This window comes from Bos taurus, chromosome 24 (genome assembly GCF_002263795.3).
Source record: "Bos taurus isolate L1 Dominette 01449 registration number 42190680 breed Hereford chromosome 24, ARS-UCD2.0, whole genome shotgun sequence".
In the NCBI taxonomy this organism is placed as follows: Eukaryota; Metazoa; Chordata; class Mammalia; order Artiodactyla; family Bovidae; genus Bos; species Bos taurus.
In genome coordinates this window covers 49,532,039-49,548,743 of record NC_037351.1, presented here as the reverse complement: position 1 = coordinate 49,548,743, position 16,705 = coordinate 49,532,039, and the positions used below count along the sequence as shown (strand labels likewise).

At 49.2% G+C, this 16,705-nt stretch overlaps 1 protein-coding gene across 5 annotated transcripts in view; it reads left to right on the top strand.

Annotated features, from left to right (window-relative positions):
• MYO5B (myosin VB) overlaps positions 1-16,705 on the top strand; it is a 334,939-nt gene that overhangs the window by 276,266 nt on the left and 41,968 nt on the right. For all 5 annotated transcript variants that reach the window (XM_059881086.1, XM_002697821.6, XM_059881087.1 and 2 more), the window contains exons 22-26: positions 91-324; positions 11,869-11,953; positions 13,176-13,324; positions 14,413-14,532; positions 16,339-16,479. In XM_059881086.1, the coding sequence (XP_059737069.1) occupies positions 91-324; positions 11,869-11,953; positions 13,176-13,324; positions 14,413-14,532; positions 16,339-16,479 (729 nt within the window). The remainder of the gene's footprint in view (positions 1-90; positions 325-11,868; positions 11,954-13,175; positions 13,325-14,412; positions 14,533-16,338; positions 16,480-16,705) is intronic.

The window sequence follows — 16,705 nt, the reverse complement described above, 5'->3', positions numbered from 1 at the left end:
CTTCTTGTTTTTTTGTTTTTTTTTTGCTGCCCCACTAACCTTGCCGTCCACCTCTTTCTCCCCTCTTCCCGTCTGCTGATGCTCTCACAGAACAAAGAGCTCAAGACGCTGTCGGAGCAGCTGTCAGCAATCACCTCCACACACACCATGGAAGTGGAGAAGCTGAAGAAGGAGGTGGCCTGCTACCAGCAGAGCCAGGGTGAGGACAGAGGCCCGCAGTTGCAGGAGGAGGTGGAGAGCCTGCGGACCGAGCTGCAGAGGGCCCACTCAGAGCGCAAGGTCCTGGAGGACACCCACACCCGGGAGAAGGATGAGCTGAGGAAGGTCTGTTGGGGCCGGAGCGGTAGCTGGGTGGTGGGTGAGCTAATGCAGCACCCCTCCGAGGCAGTTTTGCTTCTTCCAGCTCTACAGCTGCCATGGACTTTCCTGGGGCTTGTGCCCAAGACTGACCATCCCTCTGCGTTTAGATGTAAAGTGCCCCTGCGTTGGGGGAACCCACACAAGCACGTGTCCATTCACCTGGCGAGTGTTGATTGAGTCTCTGCCCTTAGTGGGACACGATGGAATCCCCTGAAAGGTTACACACATGTGCCTTTGGACATGTCCCTTATAGCCTAGAGTTAGCCACTGAAGCAGCTCTGTGGCCTCAGTCCTTGTTGGCAAGAGAATCGGTTTAGAGGTAGTGGCCTTTATTGCCTGCAGGGATTAGGGGCAATCTCATGGCATCCCCTGGGCTTCCCCAGTGGCTCAGTGGTAAAGAATCCACCTGCCAATGCTGGAGACCTAAGTTTGATCCCTGGATTGGGAAGATCCTCTGGAGGAGGGCATGGCTACTCACTCCAGTATTCTTGTCTGGGAAATCCCATGGGACAGAGGAGCCTGGTGGGTTACAGTCCATGGGGTCACAGAAGAGTCAGACACGACTTAGCGACTAAACAACAAAACACCTAGGCATCCCTCCCCATAACCATAGTGCTTTGGGGAATTTGCCTAAAGTTTAAGTATTGATCGGTTCAGCCTGGCTCATCTACTCTGGCTGGCGTGCTCTGTAGGTTTACTCTCCATTCCATAAAATGTAACTTCTGGGATTGGGCCCTTGCCCCCATCTCGAATGTCAGGATGCAAAGAGTCCCTTCTCCATTCCTGAGATAGCTGTCCAAACCAGGGAAGTCCCACGTGCCCCTCTGGAGCCTTCCACAGCCTCAGTGTCCCATGCCATCTCTATGGCAGGGCCCACGTGCTTAGTTCCTGTCCATCACTGGAGAGTCACATTGGGTTGAGAATCTGTGTGGGAAGGACTCAGTGTTTCTAATGTTGAAATAATAATTCTAAGTATTTAAAAGTTGGGGCAAGCAGAATGCTTTCACAGGAATGGTCCTGAAATAGACACTGGAGTTTTGGATTCTCACCCCTGCATGGCCATTACTAAGTGCCCACAGGAAATTTCTCTGACCTTAGTTCACTCATCTGTTTAAAAAAAAAGAAGAACAGTTGGTTTCAGTTCAGTTCAGTCGCTCAGTCGTGTCCGACTCTTTGTGACCCCATGAATCGCAGCATGCCAGGCCTCCCTGTCCTTCACTATCTCTAGGGCTTGACTAAACTCATGTTGATGATGCAATCCGACCATCGCATCCTCTGTTACCCTCTTCTCCTTCCACTCTCAATCCTTCCCAGCATCAGGGTCTTTTCCAATGAGTTGATTCTTTGCATCAGGTGGCCAAAGTATTGGAGCTTCAGCATCAGGCATTTCAATGAACATTCAGGGTTGATTTCCTTTAGGATTGACTGGTTTGATCTCCTTGCTGTCCAAAGGACTCTCAAGAGTCTTCTCCAGCACCACAGTTTGAAAGCATCGATTCTTTAGCACTCAGTCTTCTTTGTGGTCCAACTCTCACATCCACACATGACCACTGGAAAAACCATAGCTTTGACTAGATGAACCTTTGTTGGCAAAGTAATGTTTCTGCTTTTTAATACACTGTCTAGGTTTGTCATAGCTTTTCTTCAAAGGAGCAAGTGTCTTTTAATTTCATGGCTTCAGTCACCATCTGCACTGATTTTGGAGCTCAAGAAAATAAAGTCTCTCACTATTTCCATTGTTTCCCCATCTATTTACCCTGAAATGATGGGACCAGATGCCATGATCTTAGTTTTTCTGAATGTCGAGTTTTAAGCCAACTTTTTCACTCTTTTCCTTCACCTTAATCAAGAGACTCTTTAGGTCTTCTTCACTGTCTGCCATGAGGATGGTGTCATCTGCATATCTGAGGTTATTGACATGTCTCCTGGCAATCTTGATTCCAGCTTGAGTTTCATCTAGCCCAGCATTTTGCATGATGTACTCTGCATATAAGTTAAATAAGCAGCATGACAATATGCAGCCTTGATGTACTCCTTTCCCAGTTTAGAACCAGTTCATTGTTTCACGTCCAGGTCTAACTGTTGCTTCTTGACCTGCATAGTTTTCTCAAGAGGCAGGTAACGTGGTCTGGTATTCCCATCTCTTTAAGAATTTTCCAAAGTTTTTTTGTGATCCACATAGTCAAAGGCTTTCGTGTAGTTAATGAAGCAGAAGTAGGTGCTTTTCTGGAATTCTCTTGCTTTTTCTATGATCCAACAGATTCTGGCAGTTTGATCTCTGGTTCCTCTAAATCCACCTTGAACATCTGAAAGTTCTCAGTTCACGTACTGTTGAAACCTACTGTGAAGGATTTTGAGCATGAGCTTGCCAGCATGTGAGATGAGTGCACTTGTGCAGTAGTGTAAATATTCTTTGGCATTCCTCTTCTTTGGGATTGTAATGAAACTGACCTTTTCAGTCCTGTGGCCACTGCTGAGTTTTCCAAATTTGCTGGCATATTGAGTGCAGCATCATCTTTTAGGATTTGAAATAGCTCAGCTGGAATTCCATCACCTCCACTAGCTTTGTTCGTAGTGATGCTTTCTAAGGCCCACTTGACTTCACATTCCAGGATGTCTGGCTCTAGGTGATTGATCACACCATTGTGATTATCCAGGTCATTAAGATCTTTTTTGTGTAGTTCTTCTGTGTATTCTTGCCACCTCTTCTCAATATCTTCTGCTTCTGTTAGGTCCATACCATTTCTGCCCTTTAATGTGCCCATCTTTGTATGAAATGTTCCCTTGGTATCTCTAATTTTCTTGATCTCTGGTCTTTCCCATTCTGTTGTTTTCCTCTATTTCTTTGCATTGTTCATTTAGGAAGGTTTCTTATCTCTCCTTGCTATTCTTTGGAACTCTGCATTCAGATGAATGTATCTTTCCTTTTTCTCTTTGCCTTTAGCTTCTCTTCTTTTCTCAGTTATTTGTAAGGCCTCCTCAGACACTATTTTGCCTTATTTGCATTTCTTTTTCTTGGGGGATGGTCTCGATCACCGCCTCCTGTATGTTACGAACCTCCATCCATAGTTCTTCAGGCACTCTATCAGATCTAATTCTTTGAATCTATTCGTCACCTCCACTATATAATCATGATGGATTTGATTTAGGTCATACCTAAATGGCCTAATAGTTTTCCCTACTTCCTTCAGTTTAAGTCTTAATTTTGCAATAAGGAGTTCATGATCTAAGCCACAGTCAGCTCCTGGTCTGGCTTTTGCTGACTGTATAGAGCTTCTCCATCTTTGGGTGCAAAGAATATAATCAATCTGATTTCAATATTGACCATCTGGTGATGTCCATGTGTAGAGTCATCTCTTATGTTGTTGAAAGAGGGTTTTTGCTGTGACCAGTGCGTTCTCTTGGCAAAACTCTGTTGGCCTTTTCTGTGCTTTATTTTGTACTCCAGGGCCAAATTTGCCTGTTACTCTAGGTATTTCTTGGCTTCCTACTTTTGCATTACCGCCCCTGTGATGAAGAGAACATCTTCTTTGTGTTAGTTCTGCAAGGTCTTACAGGTCTTCGTGGAGCCGTTAAGCCCCAGCTTCTTTGGCATTGCTGGCTGGGGCTGTCTGAGCACTTTAGAAAAATATTTTCAGGTCTCAGTGCACTGAGGGTTTTTCGTTTTGAAAAGTCACCTTCCCATAAATGATTGTTCTTGTGTGCCCAGAGCTGTTTTGGAGGTCATTAACTTACTGAGCTCCCTGGGCAGGATGTGGGTCTCGTGCCACCACTGTTTTGTCATTGAGGGCATGTCCCGTGCTTCTGTTGCCTGGTTTTGTGTTTAAGCAAGCCTGCTTTCTCGAGTAATCATTAACTTACAGGAGTTTCCCATATTTTTCTACTTAAAATCCCCTAGTGAGGTAAACTATTGAGTCACCTATTTTGTCCCTTCATTCTGTCCCTATCAGAATGAACTTCATTCTTCAGGGTAAAGCACATGCTTAAGGAAAGTCCTATTAAAATGTAGCTATTAACACAAGCCTGTAACCTATAAAGCATGAAATTCCAAACTGTGGTTTATGGATCCTTGAGAACAGATAGTCAGTAACCCTTGTATGTGAATAAAAGACAAGAAGGTAAAATCCAAAGCCAGAGAAAAGAGACCAAGTTTGAGGCTTGAGACTGGTGATCCTAGGAGAAAAAGAAAAGCGGGTTCTCTGCATGTGGGTGCCAGTCACACGAGATGGTGTTAACCCAGCAGATCACAAAACCAGGGTCTCCTGTCTTCGCCTCCATGGAGAGCACTTGACTCATTGACTCCCCAGGCTCCTTCCCTGCTTCTCCTGGGACAATGGGATTAGGGACTCAGAGCACTTTTAAAATATCCACATCTCCATCCAAAGGAGCCTAAGGGTTGATAATATCCCAGTCTTCCTCCATAAAGCCAAATAAGGAAATGGGCTCCCTCCTACTCGCATTTGAAAAAAATGTTTTTATTGAAGTCTTGACCTGGGTCTTAAATACAATAAGATCTTGGTCCTGGCAAGGAAAAAGAAATTCAAGGACATTGAAAAGGAATAGCAGGCACAGAGGCAGAACAAGAAAAGCACCTTCCCGACTCCAAACACAAGCATATCCTAAACTGGGCACATAAAGTGTGAAGTCCGCCTTTCTCCAGGAGGAGAACATGCTTGCAGGCGTGCTGAGTCGCTTCAGTCCTGTCCAGCTCTGTGCAACGGTATGCATTGTAACCCGCCAGGCTCCTCTGTCCATGAGATTCTCCAGGCAAGAATACTGCAGTGGGTTGCCATGCCCTCCTCCAGGGGATCTTTCTGACCCAGGGATCAAACTAGCGTCTCTTATGTCTCCTGCGTGGGCTGGCTGATTCTTTACCACTGGTGCCACCTGGGAAGCCCCAGGAGGAGAACAAGTGGAAGCACGTTTGCCTCTTTCTCTAACATCTTCCAGACATTTGTTCTGGCGGCTGTGGGCATGGGCAGGTGCAGGCTGGCTCTGTCCCCCTCTGGTTCTTCTCTGCTGAGTCAGGGTTTAATATTTATTGAAGGCCCCTTGTCCAATCTTAACAAACACTACATAATCAGACAATTGGTTTCTTCTCCGGCTTATCCACCAGCCTGCTCCTCGCTGAACAAGATTGATGACACGGATAAATCAGGGAGGGAGCTGGCTGCTGGCAGAAGTTTAGTTAATGGATTTGATGTTTCTGTCAGCAAGTGCTATATTGGAACTGGCATCCTGGAAAACTTGAGGCTCTACACCCCTGACAGGATTCTCATCATCAGCCCACATAGCCAGGCTGCCTTGGGCTGTGGGAGGCCACGACCCCCTGGGGGCAGGAATTCAGTGCAGAGCCTGGGCATTCCTGCCGCCCCATCCAGCCATAGGTGTTAGTTGACAGCTGTTCTATTAAAAGGACCTGTTGTCCTGGCCTCTCCCCAGAGTGGTCTGCATCTCAGCGTGCAGCTTCTTTCCTTTTAGCCTGTGGGACGTGTGTTTTGTTTGTTCTTAAAGCCGTCAGTGATCCCTATGCTGACTGACATGTGCAGCTGTGCTGTTTCGTGTCCTTGATGAAGGAAACATGACTCCCAGGCCTGCCGTTGACACAGAGGCCACGGCTCATTGTCCAGAATCTGCTCCGCAGTGAGGCCAGCATGACCTGGCTTGGTGCAGGGTTGTGGGTGGGTGACGAGCAGCCCACAGCCAGATCCCTGGCTCTGAGCAAGGGGCCCTGATATTTGTGAGCCCCCAGGCCTTGAGTATTCAGGCTGGTGCAGTGGGGTTCTGGGTTGTATCGTGTCATCAGTCACCACACCACCAGCTGGTATTGACCTTGGGTAGTTCCCATGTAAAGGCTTTGGGGTTTTCCAAATACAAGTAAATAGATCTGCCTTTGCAGGAGGTAGGGTTCTCACAGTGGAGTGTTTCGGGTCTTCCCGCAAAAGGTGCAGGACTTCTTTGGCTCATTAAGACTCAGAACTGTGCTATCGGTATGCTTCCAGAGAGGCTGATGGTTTCTAAGAGGATGCCACGCTGCTTCATGGAAGGATATCATCTCACTGCAGCCTTTCTCAGCGCTCACAGCCCTTCATTCATCCTCTTGTTATTTAGTGAGTGTATCTGTTAGGCCCTGTTCCGTACCCTGGGGCAAAAGTAAGCGATTTTAAAAGTCCTTCTCATTTTTATGGTGCTTAAATATTTGGGGGTTATTGGAGAATGCACAGACAGGAATCAGACACAAATTATCCCACGTGGGCTGTAAAGAGAAATAAAGCAGAGGACAGGGATCCAGAGGGAGCCAGGTGGGCAAGGGAGGTTGTTTCATTCGTGATGGCCAGAGACGCCCTCTGAAAAGACACCCGAGTGAGGCGAGGAGTGAGCCGTGAGGACTTCTGGGGAGCAGGTGATATGGTACATCCACCGGCCCCGAGATGGGAGCAGGTTAGGTGGGATCAAGGCCCCATCTGGAGGCCATCAGGCTGAGATGGAGAAAGCAAGGAGAAAGGTGGTGAGGTCAGAAGAGGAAGGATCTTCTGACCTTGAAGGCAGCACTGGCTGTGAACCCTCCAGAGAGGTGAGCGAGTCTGTCTGAGGCCGTCGGTCCCTGCCGCCCCAAACTCCTTCCTGAAGCTCTGCTGTCGGAACCAGGTCTCTGGGGCCTGCTCCAGGCTGTGGCCATCACTGTCCTTCAGATGTCAGCCTCTGACCTGTTGGGATGCAGGTGGCCTAGGCCCAAAGAACTGGGACCCGGTTGGCTCAGCATCACAGCCTGCGGTACCCCCATCTGGCTGTGTGACCTTCAGCCAGCTCGCTAACTTTTCTGTGCCTTGGTTTCCTTAAAAGCCGATGACGATGGCACCCACCTCACGGGTATTAAGGAAGCTGATAATGACACCTGTGACCTAGTGCGAGCCCAGTGACTGTTAGCTCCTGTTCCCTCCGCCAGCCTGAGACTGGGTGGGGGGCAGCGGCTCCGCCTTAGTATCCCTGGACCCCACCCTCGCTCCTGGTCCCACGTCTTGGCACAGTGGGTGCTGAGTGGCAGAGGCGCACCTGTGATGCTGGGCCAGGGGTCCGCGCTCTGCCGAGCCCCTCTCTGGGGCTCTTGTAATGATGGGACAGTCACTCCCCCTCCCTGTGGCAGTGCGAGAGCCCGCCCTTGGCCTCCTTTCTCTGTGTAGGAGCCCAGCGCAAGCGCGAGTCCCAGGTGAGCTCACGCTGTGCTTCTGCACGGCCCCTTGTGCACTTTCTGCCTCCTCCTCCTCTCTGCTCAGGTCCATTTACCTTCTTCTCGGTGAGTAGGCCAGCAGCCCCTCCAGAACTTTGCAGAATTAGAAGTGTTATCCCTGCTGTGGGCCACCTTCATGCTGTGGACCTTCGTGTGAGATGGTAGGTACACGGCCAGGAGGACAGAGGACACAGATCCCGGGGGCAGAAGAGCATCCTCCAATCCACTTGTCCCATGGTTTTCTACCAGAAAACTTGCATTTGGCTCTTTTTGCAGTGCAGATGTACTGGAGTGGATTGCCATTGCCTTCTCTGTTAGCAGCAGCAGCAACAGTGCAAATGTCCAATTTGAAAAAATGTATTGTTGTTCAGTTGCTAAGTCGTGTCTGACTCTTTGAGACCCCATGGACTGCAGCACACAGGCTTCCCTGTCCTTCACTATCTCCTGGAGTTTGCTCAAATTCATGTCCATTGAGTCGGTGATGTCATCCAACCATCTCAACGTCTATCGCTCCCTTCTCCTCCTGCCCTCAATCCCTCCCAGCATCAGGGTCTTTTCCAACGAGTTGGCTCTTTGCATTAGGTGGCCAAAGTATTGGAGCTTCAGCATCAGGCCTTCCAATAAATCTTTAGGGTTGATTTTCTTTAGGATTGACTGATTTGACTCCTTGCAGTCCAAGGGACTCTCAAGAGTCTTCTCCAGCACCACGGTTTGATAACATCAATTCTTTGGCACTCAGCCTTCTTTATGGTCCAGCTCTTACATCCATACATGACTACTGGAAAAGCCATAGCTTTGACTTTTGAAAAAATAAGGAAAGACAAAACAAAACCAAAAACCAGAGCTACATTTGTATCCCCAAAGATTTTAACTAGTAAAGGCAGTTACTGAGCTAAGGCATGTGTTTCATTTAATTTACCAGGGGCTAAATTAGCCTCATGGTAACAGGATTTATATCAATGTTGGTTCCCATGATCTGTCCCAAAAAACCTGTTAGAGGTAAGAACACTCCTAGTAATATTTCCTGGAAAGAGTTAAAAGACCCCCTCCACAAAAAAAAGAAAAAAAAAAAAAAGAAGAAGAAAGAAAAGGAACTGCTGCTTGATGCTTAATGAGGCCCCAAACCTGGTGAGCATGCTGCTTCATTATTTCTCATGCTGAGGAGAGCACACCTGCTCAATTCTGTGTTGCTAAGTGTCTCTCACTGCAGCATGCATCCCTGCCAACAAAAGGAAAGCCACTTGGCTGCAGACGCTTGTCACCCTCACGTTGCCAGCAACTCTCCGTCTGCTAGTTGGCTGGGGAGACTGGGGGTGGCCAGCACGTGGGGAGATGTGATTGGGGAAGCACTCTCTGCCCTCCTGGGATGTGGAGCAGGAGGCATGGGCCCACTTCCAGAACTGCTCCTACCAGGAAGAAAAGCAAAACTCCCCAGTGCCACTTTGATGAATGGTTTAGAATAACAAAGCTGAGTTCATCAGAGGCCTACCTTCTGGAATCAGCGAGGGAGATGGAGGAAAAAAATGAGGCTTATGCACAACAGAAATTTTTAGTGGGTACATGCTTATAAGTGTGACCCTCCCCAACCAGAGTTTTGGCTGAGATTGTAGATCGCAGGTGGTTGCAATGAGGCTTCATGATCTCAGGCTGCATTCAGGCAAGTGGAGGTTTCAGGCCCAACCTCATGGTGATGGCACGTGCCCTCTGTACCAGGCAGATGACACGTTCCATTTCAGAAGGTCCTCGCCTGCCTGTAGGATGCTCAGAGGATGGGGATGAGGGTGGTGAGGGGTCATGGAAGCGTCTCAGGTGATCACCTGCTCTTTGAGCTGCCTGCACGTTCCGAGGGCTGTTGAGGGGAAGCAGAGTCTAGCTCTGTGGGAAGTCTGATTACTTTACAGCCTGCTCTGAACACCCACCTCCTGGGGACGCTGGCTCAGGGGTTGCAGTCTTGCGCCTTCAAGGGGGGCTGGAGTCCTGCCCTCCTGACCATGGCACCAGGTGGAGCCTCACTCCAGCTGAACCCTGGGCATTATTTGTAGAGGTTCACTCCACGTGGTTTCTTTTGTTGGTGGATTTCCGTTTGACTTGTACATCAAGAAAAGGGAAAGCTATTTTGATTATTTGCCAAGCTAATTTAAAGGCACACATGAGATCATTGCGTGGTAAACTGCATCTAATAACAGCAAATTAGATGAATTTGAAGAACCTTTTTTCCAGTAGTGTATGTGCCTCCTGAATTGAATTATTCAGTTAAACAAGCTCATGTATTCTAGAGGTTTTAGTCAATCATAAATACATTTTTAAAACCAAAAAACCCTTTAATGGAATCTGGGTTTTTGCATTGGGAAAGCTTGAGCTCCTTTACTGGATCCACAGGGCTCCTCATTCCTTCAACCAGTGCTGAATGCTGGCCCAGGCCAGGTTCCGATGACGTGGCAGCATGGCTTGTGGCCCCTAGGTCCTCACTGAGGCCTCTGGTCCAGGCCAAGCAGGTGACAACGAAGCCAAGCCTCTGCCAGAGGGAGTTGGGGGTGGGCGGGGCTCTACAGGGACAGGTGGGTCCTGGAAGAGCCACACAGCGAGCACAGGCCCCACCCACACCTGCAGGGCAGGAAGACTTCTGGAAGAGTGGCCGTGGAGAACTAAACCATGAGAAGAAGTTATCCAGGGGAGAGCAGGGCGAGCAAACTTGACAGGAGGAACACAGAGATGCTCAGGCAGCCGCTGGAGGGTGTACAGAAGGTGGGCCCTGCTCAGGGCCTCTCCACCCTGAGAACAGAGGAAAAGTCTTTCCAGCCTGGTTCTCACTCCCTCCACCCACCCAACTTTGTCTTTTCTCAGCCCCCTGCCTGAACCGCATGTAAACACTACCACACAGACCAGCTAGGATTTCCAGGCCAGGCCTCCCACCCTGCTGCACCAGCTGCTCTCCTGTCTATAGACAGCCCATCCCCCGGCCGCCTGGGAGAGCCCAGATCCAGGCCTGGTCCAGACAGCCTGCTCCTCCTGCCCGTCGGTGCCATTCCTGGTGACCTTCTCCTCCTGACTCACTTGGCGGTGGTGATTCTCAACAAGGGAGTCATGCTGCCTTCTGAGTTCCTAAGGGGAAAACCACGGACCTCGCTCCTGGGCTCCAGCCTTGTGGAAAGTCTCTCCTGACCCTGTCTACGTGATGTTGAGGGTGGGGCAGCAGTTATCTTAACTCACCTCCTGGTACCTTAAGTTTTCCTTTAAAGCCTGGAGGAAGGGAAAAGGGCATTGAAACATAGCCAGTTGAAACTCCGACTTCTCCAAGGCTTCTGTCCTGTAGCCAGCATCCTCGAGGCCTCCTTTCCTGCTTTTACTGCCACGGAGGTCTAACAGAGCTTGAAGGGCGTGCAGGTGGGTCCTCCAGGATCTGAGTGGCCGTCTCTCCACCTGGATTCTGTGCTACAGTGTCCCAGGCAGCGATTCAGGAGGTCCCCATCAAGTCTCTGTGCACAGGCCAGTTATGACATGTTCTGTTACTGACCAAGGAAGGCATTTTGAGGCTCTTTCTACACAGGTTGGGAAGAATCCTCCCCCAAGGAGGTCATAAGATGTAGCAAAGATAGCCAGAACTGATTTCTTGAACCAAAGGGAGTGAGGTTGTTCATGGTGCCATTCAGCACAGTCTGCAGGGATGCTCGTCACTCAGACCAAAACCAGCCTGCCTTACACTCATTTCTAAAAATCTTTTGCCACAGCTAGCACTTTGCATCATACTTAGTAAAGTAACAGCTTCATTGAATATAGTTCATACAGCATAGTTGAAAGTCTACAGCACGTCTCTTTCCCTTCCCCAGCATCTGGGCTGTGCTGGTCCAGGGAGACCGACATGGGCAAGGAGGAATAAAGATCAGAGATAGGGCTTCATTGTTGGCATCAAGCTTTCCTGAGACTCAGATTGGAGAGCTCAGAATTTACCAAGTCATGGAACTAAACGCAAGGAGGCCAGTTATCACTGTAAGTTACTGCACACAGCATATGAGCTTTGTGTAAGCTTTTCAGGAGGTTTTGTGGGCATTGGAAAACCATAAGCAGCAGTGAACTCATCTGTCTTGTTTTAATGGGATTTTTCTTTCAGTGTACAATTTTAATCTCCAAATGAAAGCTACTCTGGCTGATTCAGTTTTCTTAAGTTAAAAAAAAAAAAAAGAACATTTAAACATAACCAGCTGAAGTTCAAACCCCACAGAAGGAGCCTTTCCTCAGCCCAGCATCACAGGCAAACATTTTTCCCCGCTGCTCTTTTTCAGCGAGTTGCAGACCTGGAACAAGAAAATGCACTCTTGAAAAATGAGAAGGAGCAGCTTAACAACCAGATCCTGTGCCAGTCTAAAGGTAGGTGCCAAGTGCTGGATTTTTCATTTTGGATTGGAATTTCTTTTCCAGACTGACTTCCCCCTGAGATTTCCACCAGGCGTGCAGTTGGTCTGGGTGCCACAGTGGGGAAAGGGTTCTAACAAAAGGAAGCTGAAAAAGAAGGGTGATTCTTAAGATCCTGCTGCTGAATTTAGTTTCAGGAGGTATCATGCAGTGAGACGCACACATAATAGACGAATAATGCATGAGATCTGAGTTGGGGAGACCGTGCGCTCCAAGAGTGACGATGCAGTGTGCTAGCATCAGCGTGACCTTGAGCGAGTCCCTCGGTGACTGCAGTCCTCAGTTTCTTCATCTGCAAAATGGGCATAAGCCTGTGACCTACTTAGGATGATGCTTGACCTGTCGTGAGCCCTTAGGAACCGTTGTTATTGCTATTTTCAAGTTTAGCATCCACTGTACCTGCTGTGGTTTCTTCTCCCCAGTGGGTCACCTGTCAGTGTTTGCTGGAGAGGGGGTTGCGGGCCAGATCAGGTCCCCTCTCTCGAACATGCATGACCTGGGCTGCTGTTAGCTCCTGTACGATGCCTGATCAAAGAGGAGCAGGGCGTGCAGACCCTGGTTCTCCCGTGACTCAGTGCGGCCTTCAGCAGGTGGCTCCCCTCCCGTCCCAGCTCCTCCACTGGACTACGCGAGTGTACAGACCTGCCCAGCATGGTCCTGTTGAAAACATTTAATAGTTCTAAATTTCCCTTTAAAAATTGTCTCTTTTCCACTGATTCGAATCGCAAGTGTGGGTGGGAGAAAAGCCCATCCACGTTCCCTCCTTCCCCTAACATAACCTGCGGCCTGGTCTCCTGGAGCCTCCTTTAATCCCTCTGCACACCAGGCACCTGAGCGGCCAGGAATAGGGAGGCGCGCTGGGTCCTCCGTTGCTGTGACCGCTGTCTCGAGGGAGGGGCAGGTGCAGTAACCGAGGGAGATGTGGTGTGCGAGGCGGCTTCTCTCCCTGGCCCCTGGGGGTGAGAGGGGCCTTCTTCCCTTCTGGACTGGAGCCGGGTCCACGCTGCCCTGGGCTCTGTTGTTGGGGAGGTCGTTGAATAGACTCGCCTAGTATCTGTGTCATGAGCTTGTTGTGGGCGGCCTTTTAACCGGCGGTTAGTCACTTGTCTCCGAGTGAGCGGACGTGAGGGACAGCCACACTGACGCAGCGCTGTGGCTGCGGGCGCTTGCTTTCCAGATGAGTTTGCCCAGAACTCTGTCAAGGAAAACCTCATGATGAAGAAGGAGCTGGAGGAGGAGCGCTCCCGTTATCAGAACCTCGTGAAGGAGTATTCCCGGCTGGAGCAGAGATACGACAACCTTCGGGATGAGATGACCATCCTAAAGGCAAGGAGGGCAGTCCCGACGCCCACCCACCGGCTCTGTGCCCTTTTCCCCACGCAGCCGCCACCCCAGCATGGCTCTCTGCATGGCAGTGCCCTGGATCGGTGTCCCCGCTACCCGCCCCCCACCCCACCCCAGAGTCCTCACCCCACCCGTGGGTGGTTCTCACACAAGCAAGCGGCTGGGTGATGAGTCGTTCCCAAGGGCAGCTGCTTTTCCAGCTTTGGGGTCTTATGAAGATTTCAGGACTTGAAGGGAAATTCTGCCTGCATGAATGTATCCCCTTTCTTATTTCTGTTCTGGAAAAGCCCCTGTGTGAGAGCGGGAAGGGTGTGGGAAGTGCACACTGCGGGCAGGCCCTCGAGAGCCTGATGGTTTGTCCTAATCCTCAACGCGCATGTGAATACATAGGCGCATTTTCATATTTCAAGATTTGCCATTCTTTTTTATCCCATGTAACTGTTCCCTCTCGAAATGCACAAACAAGACTAAGTTAATTGCATAGAAACCAGGAAGAGAAGCTGAATAGGAACATATATAGAGATCTAAAATTTTCCCACCAAGATCACTTTGACTCTCAAAGGCAAATCAGATGCAAAGGGGGAAAAAGTTATTTTTAAGTGAACAGTATAAATGGTAAGCTCTATTTCTAATATGCTTACTATTTTGAAAAACCAAGATCAGTGGCATGCAGGTTGAAGCATGGGCCGCGAGGGGCTGGAGTGAAGCCTTCTCCTCAAGAGGGAGGCTGACAACAGGACTGTGTGCACTTCAGGGCGATGGGGTTAAGGGTCGTTTCAGAAAAAATCTGCCCAAGAGTTGGGAGTTTGCACTGAGGGAACGCAGTCCCGCTGTGGGGCTGTGTTCTCCTCGAGGTGTCACTCTGTTGCTTGGCTGGCTGGATGGAAGAACTGTAGGTGAAATTTCTTATTGGAACAGCTCTATTTAGCCATCATTCCAAGAATCAGTGGTACCTATTCTTGTTGACAAGTGAGGCGGAAGTCTACTCTAGGGTCTGCCGTTACTTGGAAAATGATAGCTCTTATTAACATTAGTTCATTTTGAGTTTTCACATTTCTCTCCCTGAACAGCAAACCCCAGGCCACCGGAGGAACCCATCAAACCAAAGCAGCTTAGAATCTGACTCCAATTACCCGTCCATCTCCACGTCTGAGGTGGGAGACACAGAGGACACCCTCCAGCAGGTGGAGGTGAGGAAGGCAGGCTCTCGGCTGGTCTCTGCGCCCCGGGGCAGGGCGGGGTTGGTGCCCTGCGTGGAGCCCCCAAGGCTGGCAACCACAGTGCCTACGGCTCATTTCTGACAGAAGGGCCGCTCGGACTGTGGTGGACTTCTTGACTCTCTTATCAGCTCTCTGGAGTTGTTATTTACAGCGCAAGGCAACAAGTTATTGTTCCCACTCTACATAAAGGAAGATCCCTGATTCCTCTTGCAAAACTGAGGACCTACTGCAGAGAGGTGAAATAGCTGGAGGAGCTAAGTCATTAAAACATGTAAATTAGCATCCCCACTTACTGTCACGGTGCACATAGTCATATCAACAGATATACAAGAAAATGTTCCTTCCTGACTTAGCAGCTGGATAAAACTCTGAGAACAGCAACAAATATTTCAAACTATAGATATTTGCGGAATGACTGTATCTTTGTCAGTAATGGCCTCTTAGAATCACTCGATGGTCTTTATAGTCTGTGTGTAATTTTATCAAAGGTACGTAGACACACGATTTTTCCTCTGGCATTTGAAAAGCAGAAAATGACAAGCATGTAAAACTTTATGTAGGACGTGGAGATAGATGTGGAAGAGATGAAAACAAACGTGACAAATGAAAAACAAAAAAACAAATGTACTTTGAGACGTCCCTGTGCCAGACACTGCTGCCAGGCACTAGAGAAACAGTAGGGGCTGACCCAGAGGAGGTCCCTGCCTGCATGAAGCTTGTCTGATGAAAAGCTAGACAGTAATCAGTTGATGGAAGATGCTGGCTTAAGTCCCTTCATTTTGCTTTGCAATCTCCTCCTTTTTCAGAGGCTTTGGTCAGCCTGAACGCCAGATGCACCACCCAAGTGTTTCTTTGTGTGACAAGTTTACATGCAGACATAAGCACTTCCATCAGTGGATTTATGTCCTTTAAGGAAACTGAGGCTAGGTCTTGGGACTGGCCGAGCAGTACACCCAGTGCTGGATAAGCACAAAGCATTCATTAAGTGCTGATGAACCAAGTTTTGTTGTCCCATATGTACACACGTATACTTTCTAAAAAAAACTTTTAATTTTGTATTGGGGTATAGCCAATTAACAAACAGTGTTGTGATAGTTTCAGCTTAACAGCCAAGGGACTCAGCCATAGGTATACATGTTTCCATTCCCCCCCCTTAAAATCCACGTGGATATGCTTGTGCAGATATCCGTGTTTGTCACCCCCACATTTGACAAACTCTTGAGGACAAACCCAGGCATGAATCTTAAGGAAGAACCCTACTGGGAATTGGTGGTGTGGAGCCTGTTGGATAAGTGGGTTGCCTGGCAGGACAAGTGATGGTTTTGTTTTGAGGTGCAGTCGTGTGGTGTTTGACAGCCCATTTATAGTCATTAGCAACCACACTGATCCTGTATCAGAACGCATTGCATCCTGGGTTTTACAGTGTCCCTGGTTCGAGACCATTGTCTAGAAATGAGCTCTTTTAACTTCCAAATAAAGTGGCTGCGTCTTTATCCATCTGTTCCTGGAGTGTATGATCGGTCATCTTAAGTGTCTCACACGGGAGCAATACAGGTGACTGAGACGCAGATGTTATCCAGGCAGAGAGTGAGCCTGGAGCACCAGCTTTAATGTGAGGATGCCACGTGGGTGGCGTTGGCTTTGTCTCAGAAGTCTGGATTGGTGATGTCTAGGAGGGAGACGGAGGACAGACAGCTGACATGAGGGACATGTGTGTTGCCTAAGGCATCCTTGCTATTAAAACCTTCTCTTCCTGCTTCCTGTCTTCCCCGGAAGGAAATTGGCCTGGAGAAGGCAGCCATGGACATGACCGTCTTCCTGAAGCTGCAGAAGAGGGTGCGGGAGCTGGAGCAGGAGAGGAAGAAGCTGCAGGTGCAGCTGGAGAAGAAAGAACAGCAGGACGGCAAGAGAGTCCCGGTGCGTGAAGGGGCTGCAAGCCTGTAGGGGCACGCTCCCAGGGTGCTGGCCTCAAAATGACCCTGCTCACTCCTGCCAGGGCACATGGGCCGGGTGTGACCCCGCAGGGTCGTGCTGGGCCTGGGTGTCAGGGAAGCGCTTCATCTCGTGTTGGTGACCTATTGAGTCTTCTCTGCCAGTGCCCACATCACCGCAGTCGGACAGGAGTCCACTTCCCAAGTAACCC